This window comes from Drosophila montana, unplaced genomic scaffold (assembly GCF_035044405.1).
Source record: "Drosophila montana isolate Dmon_TW-CO22-7 unplaced genomic scaffold, ASM3504440v1 contig_3216_1, whole genome shotgun sequence".
Taxonomy (NCBI): Eukaryota; Metazoa; Arthropoda; class Insecta; order Diptera; family Drosophilidae; genus Drosophila; species Drosophila montana.
In genome coordinates, this window is record NW_026998096.1 from 237,999 (window position 1) to 254,679 (window position 16,681).

At 38.3% G+C, this 16,681-nt stretch overlaps 1 protein-coding gene across 1 annotated transcript in view; it reads right to left on the minus strand.

Moving 5' to 3' along the window:
• The window catches only part of ftz-f1 (ftz transcription factor 1), a 45,118-nt gene extending 28,485 nt beyond the window's left edge, over positions 1-16,633 (minus strand). The window contains exons 1-2 of the mRNA XM_064688921.1: positions 15,194-16,633; positions 13,104-14,367 (exon numbers count right to left, since the gene is read on the minus strand). Coding sequence (XP_064544991.1) covers positions 13,104-14,229 — 1,126 coding nt within the window. The 5' untranslated portion in view covers positions 14,230-14,367; positions 15,194-16,633. The remainder of the gene's footprint in view (positions 1-13,103; positions 14,368-15,193) is intronic.
• Between the last annotated feature and the right edge of the window lie 48 nt (positions 16,634-16,681).

Consider the following 16,681-nt stretch of genomic DNA (forward strand, 5'->3'; position numbering starts at 1 on the left):
ACCCGCTAACGACAGCTATTTAATGTATATGTGTATGTTTGTATATAATGTATAACCTACGTAGGCTAATCTTTACTTTTGCTGTACTTTAAATATTAATTTTGGTAAATATTGTTGAAATCTTAAATTAACAAATGGCCCAAAAAAAAAATACTGTCCTTTAAATAGAGGCGAACAAAAGTTGTCGTGCGATTCGGAAGTGTATTATCAATTGGTAAGATAGTCTTACCAAGAAAAACAGAAAACTTTTCCATAGAATAACTTCATTTTCGACCAATTATCCCTATGTCAGTTATATTCTGGCTGCAATAACAAGACGGACCTATGCTAAGTTTCATTTTGACAGCTTAAGAACTGGGATATTAGTAGAAACATAGAAACATCCAGCCAATCAGACTTACTTCTATTTCGAATAGGCTTTTGATATATATCCACCTATATACTTTATGAGGTCGGCACTGTATCCTGCTCCTTATAATACCCACTACAAGGGTATACATATTAGCTCTTTGTTAACATAAGTAAAAAGTTTCCATACAACGGTAATGTTGTGTTTATGTGACTATATGCTAGAAAATAACCGAAATAGGGATAAAGAATTCCCTAAACTTTTGGTTTATCCATCGATCGCGCAGCAATGCTCGGTTGTGCAAAGATATATGATAAGAGAAATAGACTATAGTCAAAAATCTGACTAGGCTAAAGACCTAGCAATAAAATAAGACATGATTTTATATACTAAAACCGTTTACAGATCCTTAATTTGATGTACTCTGAGCATATAGCCAAGGGAAGAGTCTGCCGATTGCGATGAAAGTGAACTCCATTTTTCAATCTATTTTCAATAGTACAGGGTATACGAAAAATAAAGACAGAAAACGAAACTAGCCAACAACCAAATTTGTTATTACGGTGCAACTTAAAATCTCTAAGAAGCAAAAAAGAAAAAAAACTAAAATATATAAATATATATATATATACAAAATACGACTAACAAATAAATGAAAATTTGCTTCGTCTGGCTGCTGACAACGCTGACGTCGCTGCCGACGTTGGCACAGTTGTTGTTGCTGCTGCTGGCCCGCTGTTAGATATGGTGACCCACTAACCTACTTTATTCAAAACGTTGAAGCTTTTTACGTACACACACACACTCAAATAAAAATGTATGAATGTATGTTTTTTTCTTTCTTTTTTTTTTGATTAAAATTATATAAACAAAGTGGAAATATTCAACAACGCAATCGACACAGAAACAAAAACAAAACCAACACGAAATAATGAAAACGAAAACGAAAAAAATAAAAGCCAAAGATACTTACAAATGTCGCGCTGTCTCGTTTACTCTTGCACTCTGCGTGAGCTTACATGCATACATACATACATACATACCTACACATGCATGGGTTTATTAGTTGCGTAGCGCCATGCGTAGAGAGGGGGAGTGGCATACGAGCACTGAAAGCTTTTATACTCTTGCAAAGGGTATCATAGGTTTTTGAAGATATTTTGATCTTACTTATTGCGCGTAACATATGGGAACAGCCCTACTCTGTCATATGGCAACAGCTCGAAAATTAAGTTAGTTAGTATTTTTTTTTAAATATTCAAAATTGGCATTTAAAAATATAATGCTGCATTCTACAAGAATATTTTGCAGGACAATTATTTTTACATTAACCTCCTGTTTGGCTATTCAGAGAAAGGGTATTTAACTTGCAGCTTACCGAAATGAGCTGTTCTTTCTTGTTTCTTAGTTGCTTTGCCTTGAGCAACACACAAACCACAACGAGAGATTCCCACACGGCGACGCTTCGGTGAGCACACACAAACACATACACATATACATTTATTTATGTATATATAATGCACGAAATAGGCAAAAAAAAACACACAAATATACAAAACAGACACAATTCACGCCTCGCACGCACTATACACACACACACACACACACACTCACAACTATTCAATGAACCTAACCCAACAAAATAAACCGAAAATACTTTGCACACACACACACCCTCACATTGAGCCATAGGACAGAAGCTCACGCACATTGTTGCGCTCTCAAATGTCTCTTTACGCTGCCCGCGTGCGTCGCACTCTTTATCGCTCTTTCTGATTGTGCGTGATATTTTTGGAGGTTGTTTATTAACAACACAAAAGACGCTAGTCTACAGTGCCAGACTAGCAGATACTCTGTAGCGAGATTTACACATCTTTCCTTTAGCCCGACACTATAGAAACATATTTGATTCCAGTAAATCTTTTGTATTTGTTGTTCAAAATGTAAGATATTATATATGGTCTAATACTAAGAATCCCATATTTATCGATTTAGGGAAGGTATTTATTATTATTAATACCAAATTATAATTTACCATAACTTAATTTCATGCCTAATCATCCTGATTAAGATGATTTTTCTGCCCATTTCACACATCTGCACTAATCAATATACCCCCTGTTAACCATTGTCAATGGCTAGAGGGTATAAAAAGCAAACAAAAAAATGTGCGCCGTATTCACGATCTTTTGCGTAACATTGTTCATTCAAGACACGCACTTTCTTTAAAGTCGAATACCCTGTACAACTAATAAATATGTGAAGAAGGGGTATAACAAACGAGTAATAGTTCGATTGCACCTGGTTTTTGATTTGAATAGATAATTATTATAATGGATTGATAAAAAATATATCTTAATTAGTTCTATGTTAAGGTAATTTACTATTTGCCTTTATTTGTACACAATTGCAGGGTATATTATTATTTAGTTAGAAGTGTGACGCATTGAAGAGGATCTACCCTGATGCAATCAAATTATAAAGTGAACATCGAAAGTGTTTTGAAAATTGGGATATTTTATATGTTTGACAACTGTTATTTAATGCTCTCTGCTTTGTTAGATCTCTAGAAGGTTCAAACTTCTATCAAATCAATTAATAATCCTAATTTAAGAGCAAGAAGTTAAGATGTAGCAAAGAAAACCGGAAAAGCATCCCCAAAAAAAATACATACATATAAATATTACATATTCTTACATATTAAGTCTATGTAATAAATCTATCTATATCTATGTTATATATATATATATATATATATACTATCTATATTTTATATATATACTATCTATATTACGACAAGTTAAAGCAAGTTTAAGAGGCAGCACCCGAATGTGCTAAAAAAGTTGTTTATTCAAATATTTGATTGATTGTTCCAATTATACAAGACAATTTGATTCAGGCTATACTCTATTGTATGCAGACGCTGATAAAACCAAAAGGAATTCATCTCCAATTCCATAAAAACACATCTCGACATATGCAAACCCACAGTTAAAAGACAGAACTGTGCATAGTTACATCGACTCGGCTAATGATGCGGATCAGGAATACATATTCATATACATACATGTACATATACTAATAATAATCAGCCAACAAGAATCAACATAATTCGGCCAGGGATTTCCTATTCAAATTAAGCCCTTTGCAGTTAAATATGGGAGTTATTTTAAAAGTGTGTGTGCGTGTGTGTATGTGTGTGTGGCTGAGTTTTTTTTTGACAGCAATTGTTATTACAATGTTTTAATGGCTGCCATGATCTAAATATTCCAACTAATTACATATTGTGCAAATAATTCGTTTCAGAGTATCAAAACTCGGCGCACAGCACAACGCGGCGTATGAGTAATATTTTTTGTGTTGGTTTTTTTGTTTTTTTGTGTTATTTGACATCGCTTATCAAGTGGCAAACAAAACGAAACGTCTTAAAATTGTTATGCTTGTTTTTTATTTGCTTTATTATTATTGCTGACCTGCCTTGCGCTCACTCCGCGGCCGCCAGCCAGGTGCGAGAGCGAGACAAAAACTTGGCCAAGTGCAGTAGGCCATGCAAATGGCAAAGTAGGTCATCTATCAAAAGCGCACGCGTATTTCAATACGCTGCGACGACTATCAGCGGCAACAGCTCGACGCCGTCGAGCCGCAGACAGCCGAGCAGAGTGCCCGACTTGCAGATACCCTGCATGCATAGTTACATAAAAAAGGGATCTTATATAGATTAAACTCGCGCCTCTTCTTCTCTCAGCCTTCACTTTGTCTGATGAGTTGGGGACGAGATATTATAATTTTCTGTCTGGTAAACCATTTTATGTTAAATTACTCAAAATATTCAACATATTTGAATTGATTACCAATTTTAGGAGGCAAGACCAACTGCGCAATACTCTGTTCGCGGACTAAAAACAAAAAGGAAATATACGAGTGTGATTTTGGAAATATCGATACATAGTTGTTATTGGGAAAGTTATCGGAAGAGCCTGCCGATAGTTGGCGACACTTAAGAAATAAAATACTAATTACTTTGCCTTCTTGCATAGTTTCGTTTCTCAAATTTGTGGACTTAAGTCAAATTTAAAAGGATTCAAGCAAACCTGCCATAAGTCTTTTTATCGATTTATCGATCATTTTACATGGTACTATGTATCTTAAAGCATGCACTTATAAAGATACTTTGTATCTTACATGCATTTATACAGACTTATGTAATTACAGTTCAGCTGCAAAAAATTGTGTTATTTCTAATATCTAGTTATTCGAAAGGTAACAGGCTTTGCCCATTCATCGATTTTTATTTTGCATGACATACAGAAAATATTATTGAACAACAGAAAAACTTGTAAGAGCTGAATATTACAACTAAAAAACCATAAATATATATTTTTGAGTGGTACTAAAATAATCTACAAACTAAAAAAAAGTTCGAGAGAGGAAAAAGGCGAACTAGAGATGCCAATTAAAACAGATCTGTTAATATGTGGACAAATAGGAGGTCTGTAGCTCTTAAGGTCTTTGAAATCTGCCTCGAAACGAATTAACATACAAACAATTATATTTATTCATAATGAGAAGAACAAGCGACATCTGTCTGTCTATGCGAATGATTGAAACGATCTCAGGTACGATAAGAGCTAAATTTATAAACAATATATATCTGCGTGAGCTTGTCGAACAACAAAATACATTTCATATTTGATGTACCTGGTTCGTATACTCTCTGAGACCGACACGTGGAAATAGCCTGGCAAAATAAACAGATATGTGCATTTCAGTCAACTACTAAATAAATACATTCTAAACATTTACTAACTAAATATTTTTTAATTATATATATAAACATTTACCGACTAAATATATTTCAATTACAAATAATGCTCACTTTTTTAATACCCTCCGCAAATGTAGCAGAATATATTGATTTTACGTCACAGTAGTAATTATTTATATTGCTGTTGATATTGCATATTTGAACATATTTTTGATAGTGTGGCAATTATTACACCCCCCCCCCCCCCCCTCACCTTTTTTTTGTGTTCTGTTCCCAACTATTGATTTCGCTTGCCGAGGCACATTGCGTTCAGTCGGTGTCGGCCCATTTTACCTCAGCTGCGCTGAGCTTTCCGCCGGCAAAGCTCGCTCACGTGTTTGCACTGGAATGCATAGGCTATAGTATAATAGTGGTACACATGTGTATGTGTGTGTGTGTAAGTGTGTGTCTGTGTTACGGCATGTGTAAATATAGCTTTTAAGCTGTTTATATCTGTATCAGTTTTTGCTATCTCTATTGCGTTCGTTGTTGTGTGCTTTGGCTGAAGATCGCTGCAGTTTATATTCTGCTTTGCAGCACACACACACACACACACACAACTAGAGCGCACAGACCCAAAGCCTAAATACAAACAGAAGCACACGCACCCATTGAGACCGACCAGGCACACACATACACACACACAGACACATGCAGTGTCAAAAGCTCACCGAAAAGCTCTGCTCGTGTTTACGTATCGACTGTACGTATTATGTGTATCGGCATGTGTGTGCGTGCATTGCCTGCGTGTGTGTGTATGTGTGTATTTTAACGTTTTTTTTCCAGTTTAAAAAAATGAACTACAATCGTTTCTGTAGCTGTGAATGGCGCGCAAATTGCGAACCGACTTTGCTGGCAGCTGAATGCGCTACACTCTTGCACGCACATGCATAGAAGCATATGCAAATACAGAAAAGGTAAACAACTTCTTTGAATAATAATTTTGAAAATGTTAACAAATCATGACAGTCATAATATAAAGGATATAAATATATGTTTCAACAGCAACTTATCAGGCAACTTATCCGATTTATGTTTTGGTTCATGCTAAATAAAGAATCTTTTGAATTCCAGTTTCAAACCGATTGGTTGGCTTTAAACAGTTTTACTGCCTTTGCTAGTTTTGTACTAACTAATAGGGAATTGTCAGTACTTGCCATCTATTAAAAGTTATCAGCAACACGCGGCGTATACGCAATATACAATTTACAAATTGTACATTACGTATACACAGCGATAACCAAAGATAAGAGCCAAACATATAGCAGCATCGACTAAAAGGCGCAAAAATATGTTACAACGCAGTTAGAGGCCATATATGTACATGCATACATACACACACACATATATACATACATATGTACATGCATACATACTGTAAACTAAAATGTATGGAATGTATGCAAAATATTAAATATTAATAGTAAAATTAAAGATACTTGATCTAGTCTAGAAGCAACAAGTGCAATTTGTTTACTCTAGCTTTTAAAATCTTAAGAGATTTGCTCAAAAAACATGTTTTCTTTATTGATTTTTACCGATTGCATGGAAATGGTAAAAGCTATCGATTAAAGGAAACAAACTAGAACCTCGCGGACACTAGACGGATTGCTATATCGATTGCTTAGGAATAATAATGCTGACCATGAATATATATACTTTATGGAAGGAAGCCTCTCTTCCTTCTCCTTGTTAAAAAATAAAACCCAATCTTAATAGTCTGAGATTGATTTTACAATTTCCCCAAATAACTGCTGTCTTTTAACAGGTCCCAAATTGTTTATAAGCAAATCGCATTGTATTAAAATTCCCAATTTGTATACGCTTTGACTGTTAAAGACTGAGAAAAGAAACGGATTCAATATTGTTTAAGGTGAGCTGCTTTAAGAAATCCAATTATTTGTTTTGAGAAATATTTTGCGCACCTTCTTCCACGTCTTGTCTTGGGTCATTAATATTTTTGTTGATACCAGCAATAAATAATATGCATCTAATTTGTGAAATGCTATCATCAATGGATTATACATTTCGTGTCGAAAATATTATACCATCTGCAAGGGTAAACAAATTCTAGAAATATAACGCATGCGAATATAACTAGGTCAGGGTGCAGGCCGCCATTTACCCACACTCTTCACCAAGTACTACGTGCACGAAAAATAGAGCAAGAGAGTGTGAGAGAGAGAGAGAGAGAGAGAGAGAGAGAATGGGTGCATTCAGAAGAGAGCGCAACGACAATATAATGCGCTTTTTCAGCTAAGAAAAACAAAAGGAAAATCAATGCAATGCAAGCTCACGCTCTGCTCTCTTTCTCTCTCTCTCTCTCTCTCTCTCGCTTTCTCACTCTCTCGTTCGCTCGATGGCTGCACAGAAACTCACCCTCTCCACCCTGGTGGGTGGTCATATCGCAATTGCCATGCACAGTTACTGCATGCTGCGCAGTTGACGCCCCCAACTTCCCCTTCGCCGTGCCCGTTCCCCTCCGTTCCCGCCGATGACGTCGGCGTCATTTGAAATCTGGCACAGGGTCAACTGGCGACCCATTAGCACACTTTTCCATACAGACCGCTACAGCAATCAGCACCCCGCAGCACCCCGCTTACCCCTCGCCAAGCCGCAGTCGGCGCATCGAGACGGCAGCCACTCAGCCAAACTCTCAATGGCAGTTTTTCTATTTTTGAGTTAAGGTCAACAACAAAATGGCCAATGCAATGCGAGAAAATCGTCAACAGCAACAACAAGACAAACGGACAGACAGTGAGAGAGGGAGGGAGGGAGGGAGAGAGCGAGATAGAGGGAGAGGGAGCGGGAGGGAGATAGACTGCAACAATAACTGAATACAATTTAAATTTGATTACCCGCATTCAAATCTGTTTTGAGAAATTGCATATTCCAAAGTAAACAGAAAAAAATTATGAAAATAAATTAAAACAAACAACTAAGAGCGTTATAAATTCTTGATCGTAATATAGTTAGACGAACTCATCATTAGAGCTTAAAATTTCTATCTATATTTCCAATATTTCAGGATTAATCGTTGGAGGAACTCTGCATTCCAATCTTCTACTATCTAATCTTAATATAATAATAAGAATATTCCTTTTACAAGCACATTTACCAAGTTCTACCTTTAATATGGACTGTTTATAAATTTAGAAAAAACAATGAATATTGCATGAGCACATAGTTTAGTAATCCTGATTTACTAGTTTATTGGTAAATATACAAAGTTGAATTAGCTGAATTTATTTTTATTTACTCTTATTTTAATCGATGATAAAGTTTATATCGATATCGATAAGTGCAAGTACAACATTTTAGTAATCGTGAATGACTAGTTTATTAATAAACATAGTTTGATTTGCTTAAATTAGTTGTAGTCTTAATCGATGCAGTTTTACGACACGTCATCGATATTGCGACTTTTAGATATCGATATCGATAACTCCACGCTCAACTACGTGTTGGCACAACAGAAAGCTACTGGGCGCCCTCTATCGACAGAAATTGTTCATAACAAGCAAAAGCCACTATAAGGACCCTTGACGGGAGTGCACGACTAACAGATACCTTTAAGCTTTCGCCGACCTGAGCTGCTTGTAACAAATATTAGCAGCCTCTTCTATATAAATATATACATATGTACAAAAACCACAAATATATATATATATATATATACAAACACACACACACATATAAACGCAAAGACACGCGCCGCAAACTGCGCACTTTACGCGTGCTTCTTCTTCTTTCCCAGCCCATACGCTATGGGAAATGCAGTCTAAATATACATATGCATATGAATATCTTCGGTAGTCAGAGTCCGATTCTTACGAAATATGTCGCCCAACTGTGTTTATGTACCACAGCGCAGGAAGGAAATAGGATTGATATCTATTTATTCTGTGTATATAAGACGATAAATATAGTCAAATGCTCAACTCATCGTGCGTTTGGCGTATGAGACTATATATTTCTGTTTTCGCTAGACTTTGTTTCGATATATGTACATATATATATATATATATATATACAACAAGGCCTGACCAAGAATATAGTATATATATACATACATATAAATTGATATGTATAGGTATTCCTTCTAGGCCATGGATATGACCACTTTAAAAGAACGATCCTTCAGCAAATAAACTCTGATACCACATCGTTTAAGACTAACAAAACATGTTCCAAAAGGAAAAACTGTTTTGAATACACAAATCTTTTTTATGTATGTTATAGGCCCTATGTATCAGGCGCAATTTAATATTTTTGACCCTATAAAGCCTATATATTCCTTCCCTGCCTGCTTTTAAAAGCCATACTAAGGGTACTCCAGCTGGATTTATATCTTAGCAGTACTTGGGTCAAAGTTTATCACATAGTTTTCTTGGGAACTATTTTATATTGGGTCAATTTAGACCAAGGTATCTTCTATGCGACTCGAGCACTCTTTGTCCTAATGTATTAAGCACAATTAATTACACAATTTGCCAAACACTTTACAATTGTATACTTTGCAAGCCAATAAAATGCAGGTTCGGTAAATGCTTTTATTATTGTTTTCTTTTTCTATTTATTTTTTTTATTTTGTTCCGATTGAACGACTTTAATGGCGTTGCACCTTGAAGCATTATCTAAACTCTGAATAATAAACATTGCACAATAGCATTTAATAAATATGTATACTTAATAAACTTTTCAATGTTGCATCCTTGATAGTATTTACAATATTTCTGATCGCTTGACTAACGCCAACTGTATTTCAATTACAATTTGCGGTTTACATTTGAGGTTTGAAATTGAATACCGACTACAAGAGAATACTCCACAATACAATCAGTGTGAATGACCATTCTGGAGGATTTGGCTAAGTTGAGGGACTCCAATTTGTTGGCCAATTACTTTAATGTGGAATAAAATACATATTAATTCAACCATATGAATAATTGGGTATTACGAGGAACGAGTTCTAGAACTCTCCTTTAAATAATCCTAAAAGAGATTAGTTATCGAAAAGATAATATAGAAAAGATTTATAGAAATGACCATTCTGGAGAATATGGCTGGGGGGACCCCAATTTGTTGGCCATTTACTTTAATGTGGCATAAAATACATATTTAATGAACCACATGAATAATTGGGTATTACGAAGAACAAATTCTAGAATCCTCGTTTAAATAATCCTTAAACAGCTCAGCTTTAGGTATCTTAAAGCCGTTTTGTGGCATTTTCATTCATAGAGTTTAAGGCTGCAGCCACGTGGCAAGCTTAAATCACACAACGTTGCAGCCACAATTTGCATAGTTCGACCTTGCCCCAAATAGTGTATGCAACAACAGCAAATAAGGCAGCGGCAAGGACATGCAACGTTGTCCTTGACAAAGTCTCTGTCGCGCCGCTTCAGACGCAACATTCGACATAGAACCTTGTAATGAATTTACAACACAGAGGAGAACAACAACAGCAACAACAACTATGCGGTATCCCCTGCAATGTCATGCCCCAATTTGCGTCGTCGGCGACCTCGTTAGCTATTTCCAAAGTGCAGCAGAGGCAGCAGCGGCAGAGGCAGCAGCAGCAGCAACAAGCGGCTGACTTTGACCCATTTAAATCCTTTGAGGTAAGCAATAGACGCAGCGCGGTTATCGAACGCCTCAGTCAGCGTCGACGTCGGCGTCGCAAACATTGCAATTATCTGTGTCAATGTCAGCCGGCGTTGCAGTGGGCGGCGACGCGGCGTTAAAGCAACTGAGGCAGAACATAAAGCTCGAGAGTGCAAAGCATAGACAGACCAACAGAGACAGAGACAGCGACAGCGATAGAGGCAGAGCCAGAAGCAGAGAAGGAGAACAAGAGCAAGAGCAAGAGCGAGCGAGAGAGAGGGAGAGAGCGTGCATACTGCACACACGCGCCAAACGTTTGATGCGGCTGACGGGTTTCGCTTGACGCGGCTGATGCACACACTCACACACACACACACACACGCACACATTCAAATGTGACCGTCAATTTCTATGCAATTTCACTATATACTTATGTGTGTACAGTGTCTGTGCGTGTGTGCGTTCGCATCCTTGTGCCCAATCTCTAATGCATTTTACAAAACAGCACAACAACAAAAAAGAACACAAAAGTGCTCGCTACTCGAACAGGCCTGACTAGAAGATACCCAGTAAATATATATGCAAGGCTACGTGGTACGATTCGTAGGCAAGAGTTTGTGTATTTTGTGAGAGAAACTTGTCCTCGAGAGCTTTAAAAGCGTTATGTCTTAGATTGAATTCTGACTGATAGTCTTTAATGCCCATCTTTTGCCCATTTTTAAGGGGTATTAATGCGCGACGTGCGCTTGACCCAAATTCTAACGCATGACGACCTTGCTCCAATTTTAGCTACACGCTCAGGATTGCAGCGACGCCCCTGCACTTGTGGGTATTCCAATGCACATGCTTGTTAGTATGCACGCACACACATACACACTCACAACATGCAGCATTGAAGGTCGCAAAAGTGGGCGACGCGACGCCTGACATTGCTGAATGTCAGCCGCAAGCAGCAGCAACAATAACTAACGTTGTACTTGCAACTCGCAAGTGCGTGCGTTTGCTGACGCAGCGGCATCATCCGAGACAAGAGCAATAAATTAAGCTGCTCTGGTTGAGTGCTCTACTCGACTAGGCGATACCCTGTTCGCTGTGCTACATGTAGTCGAGATATATATCGATTTTCATGTGTGTATTATATTTAAACGCTGAGAAATTTCAGCGCGATTGAAACTTGAAAAAACGCATCTTCAACTAAATCTATATATTCTTGATCAGGCCGATAAGTTGACCTGACCTAGCTATGTACGTCTATATAAACAAAAACTACTCTTCAAAGTTGAAATATATTAAGATATGCACCTTGCGAAAACCAAGTTGTTCTCCTTAATTTTGTCTATAACTCCTCCCGACCGATAAATATCGATTTTGAGACGTGGGCTTATGTATTGCTGAAAATCGTGAAAGCTAGTATTCAGAGTAACTGACATGTTGTGCTTCTTCTTTTTAAAGAAATTTGCATACCCTTGCAGAGGGTATTATAACTTTGTCATGAAATGTGTAATGCCTAGGAGACATCTATGACCACATAAATTATATATATTCTAGATCTGCATCAACAGCTGAGTTGATATAAATATGCCCGTCCATCCGTCAATTCGTTTGTATGCTTGTATCCAAACTAGTCTTCAGTATTTGCTGTTGGAGGCAGTACATAAATCGGAACCCTACATATATGCAAAATCAAGATCAGAGCACTATACCATATATAACTACCATATATATTCGACCTTTCTGGTTTTCATACCCTAGTAGAGTGTATAAAATATAGCTGCTATAAGAAAGATCGGTGGAATAGAGGGATTTTATATGGCAAAATATTCTGTTTTCACGGTTCGATTTTCGAGCTGTACTATGTCTACAAGGGTATTTATTCTTCGGTGTGCCGAAGATATTCTACTTTCCCGCTTTTCTTTTATTTGTACAAGTAATAATGATGTAATATTTTTAAAAAGAATTTTGATTTTTTTACTTCAATTTGGTTATGTTTCATGAATTGTAATTGGATATTTGTCGAATTATATTTTATTTATCATTTTCATTTTATTTGGAATTATTCATTATTTTTTATATTTTTTCAAATACTCCTCGTGAACTCTTTTGTTATTTTTCATTTGGGTTTTTCCCCGGATTTGTTGCTGTTTAGTTTGATTATTCACATTCTCTTCCGTTATGATTTACTTATTTGTTTTACTTTGATTTGATTCTTTAGAAGTTTTTTGTTACACGCGTTTGTTGCACTTTCAGCTAGAATGTTGTATGTTGCACACACAACAGAATATTGCCAACATCTTAAGACTTATGCGGAACTAATCAAATTGGGTAAAAGATGTGCCTACTTACCCCCTTGATCGTCAATCTCTAGCCCAAATTCGTCCTCCGACATGGACTCATCCTCGGAGCTTATATTGGATCCGCTGAGATTGCCCGTCTGATGTTGTTGTTGTTGTTGAAGATGTTGTTGCTGCTGTTGTTGCTGCTGCTGCTGTTGCTGTTGCTGCTGTTGTTGCTGCTGCTGTTGTTGTTGTGTTGTATTGCTGCTGCTATTGTTGCTGGTTTTGGCGGCAGCACAGGAACTAGCCGCCAGCTCCTCGATGCTGTGCATCGATCTTCGATTGGCAGTGCTTGTTGATGTTGCAGCTGTTCCTGTTGCAACTGTTGTTGCTGTTGCAGTTGCAGTTGTTGTGTCAGCCAATCCGTTGTTGGCAGCAACAACCGCATCCTTGTCGCTGCTCGTGGGCACCACCTCGAAGTCCAGCAGCTGGGCCGTTGTGGAGCTTAGAAAACCGGATGTACTCACCACCGCCGCCGTGGCGCCGGCGCCGGCTCCGTTCTCCAACGGCTTCAGCTGATGATACTCGACCGAGTTGGTCTTCTGCAGCAGCAGCGGATCGATGCTGTTGAGTGTCTCGACGCTGGCCGTGGTCTGGTTGCTGCGATTGTTGTTGAACAGTATATTGGCAAATGATGACATGGAGACGGATTCTAGTATAAGTGGCCCGTTGCCGCCGCCAGATGGCGCTGACGCTTTACCATCCACATTGTTGTTGTTGTTGTTGTTGTGATTGCTATTACTGTGCGGATTGGGACTGGCAAAGATGCGCTCACAGAGTCCGCTCAAGGAGACGGCGCCATCCAATTGGCTGTTGTCGATGGCCTGCAATGAGCTAAAGTTCTCAACGGGCGGATTCGAATTGGAATTGGGCAGCGCATCCTTTTGCAGCTGTGCATAGTTAATAAATGGCATCATTGGTGTGCTGCCCGCGGCAAGCATCTGATCCTTATGATGATGTGGCAACACTGGCTGCTGATGCTGCTGCTGCTGTTGTTGCTGTTGTTGCTGCTGCTGCAGGTGCTGGTGATGCTGATGATGATGATGATTGTTGCTATCGTTGTTGTTGCTGGCCGCATAGTTGGCAATGCTGCTGCTGCTGCTCTCGGCCAGCAAAGGTACATTAAAGGTATCCATGTTTAATACGTTGTGTAGTATTGTGATGTACTTTGACTTGTTATTTTCTTTGTTTACAGTTATTAGTGATGCTTCAATTGTTGTTGCAGTTTGGCAGGTAGCTTTAGTAGTTGCAATTACTTAGAAATTGTCTTCCAGCTGCAAAAAGGTCAAGCGAAAAACAACAAAGTTAGCAAAAAGTAAAACGCATTAACAGCAAAAAAATAAATGAAAAATGAAAAAAATATATGTGCCCGGTGGGAAAAAGCTCAACAGGATATGAAGCTAAATATAAACGCAGGCCAATGTTGTTCTATGAAAGTCAGTCAAGCAAAAGGGAATGTAGGTCAAGGTCAAGTTGTCATATACCCACAACTTCGAAAAGCTTTAAAGCACTAACAGAGTAAACATAGCTTTGAAAGCTCTAGTTATAAATTGGTGCATAAATATACATACATAGATGGTAGATTCGGAATATTGCAAAATATAGGATAATTACTCGGTTTTACTATAAGTCTACCTTTTCTGATTTAAGAATTCTTTTTTAGCTTAACATAGGTATACTCTACATAGTTACCTATCAATTACTCTTTTCGCACCTTTAATGCCTAACTACGGTAAAAGAGTCAAATTTGTGAAGGCAATTGGCTGCTTAGTTCCAGTTTAATTTACTCCAATTAGAATCTCAGCTTGCAGTCATGCCTTTTTCACCACTCGCTAAATCCAATCAGCATTAATCTTTACAAATTTGCTGTTGTTTCTTCCGCTTATTGGCAATTCCAATGGTTGGCAATTTCAACTGGAAGGCCCTCAAGTAACTTCCCCAGAACTTAATTAGCTACATTCAACCTAACCCTTGCCTCTCTCCCTTCGAAGTTGCAACCGAAAAAGCTCGGCGCAACTAGACAAAAGATCCGGGACAGTTGACAGGGGCGGACAGTGTAAGGGGCGTGCCAGAGCACAGAAAGATGAAGCAAAAACTTACCTTTCATGCTAAATAAAATAGCAACAGCAGCTGCTGCTGCTGCTGCTCTGACGTCGACAGCGACAGCGACGCTGTAGCGCATGCGCCGCTACACCGACAGCGATCACAACAAAGACGCGCTGCTACTCCGGCGGCTCTTGGGGCGCTCGATTTGGTGTGCTTTTTCTTTTTGTCGTTCTTAAAACCAGTTGGGACCGAAAGCAAAAGTGCTATTATTGCTGTTGTTGTTGTCCCGTTTCGCCTTCTCTATTTGTTTGTACACTTCACACGGTTATTCGCACAAAGAAGAAGAACTATCGTGATTCATGTTGCCCCTGCAGCCCTGTTCCCGCTACGATCAGCACTGATGCAGTTTCCGCCTGCGCCAGCAGCAGCTGCGAAGTCGTCGTCGAAAGCTTTTTCAGCATATTTTTTATTTTATTTTATTTTGCTTTTTTTCGCAGCACTCACGCACACAGTTGCGCGCTCACTCTTATTATTATTATTGCTGTTGTTGTTGGTGTTGTTGTTGCTGCTGCCGTCGCTAGTGTATGTTCTTATTATTTGCGCTGCGCCAATTCTCTTGCTATTTCTTTCTTTTTTTTTCGTTTTCGCTTTGCCTATTCGCTATTCGCTTTTAGTGTTGTCTTTCGCACATGGAATTTGTTTTTGCATGGCGGCAACGGTGGCGTCGGCGTCGGCGTTTGCTGCTTCCTTCTATGTATCAAAAACAGCAAATTTATTGCAATTATGCCGAGCCAGACGACGAAAACTTCTTGCACAACGACAACGAGACGACGAGAAAGACGAGCACGCGCAACAAGCGAAAAGCTCTTCCTACAAAAACAACAAATTGCAATTCCCTATTACACACGAACGAACACATGAGAACAACGCGCACTTATGTATATTCACTTATACACACACAATTACGACCATTTACTTGTTGTTGCTGTTGCTGTGGCTGGCTGGCAGGGGGCGCTCTACTAATTTTGTTGTTGTTTTAGCTGCTCTGCTCCAATTCTATGACAGAACAAAATATGTATGTACATATGTGCATACATATAGTACGTAAACGTGTGCATACATATTTCGGTATGTAATAATTTTACAAAACTTGCACTACCGTTATTGAAACTTGCTTTAGCTGTGGCTGCGACTGCTGCTGCTGCTGCTCACGCATATAAATACACATTTTCATCTTGCTTTTAAGTTTTTAGTGGCTTTTGTTGTTATTGCTGTTCTCGAAATCGTAATGCTCACACTCACACCGTTTGGATTTAAACTTCACTTTCCCTGCCGCCGACACACGCCACGCTATTTGAATATGGTTGCTTTTACTTTCTTTCTATTTGTTTATTCCGATTTTTTCGGGAAAACTATGCACAGCACACAACACACGCAAAAATTAGGTCTGTAGGCCAACACAAACGGGAACACAGTAAGAGTAGCAAAGTTGTTGGCGTAGGTAGAAGAAGAGGAAAGCACACACGCATACACACACACACT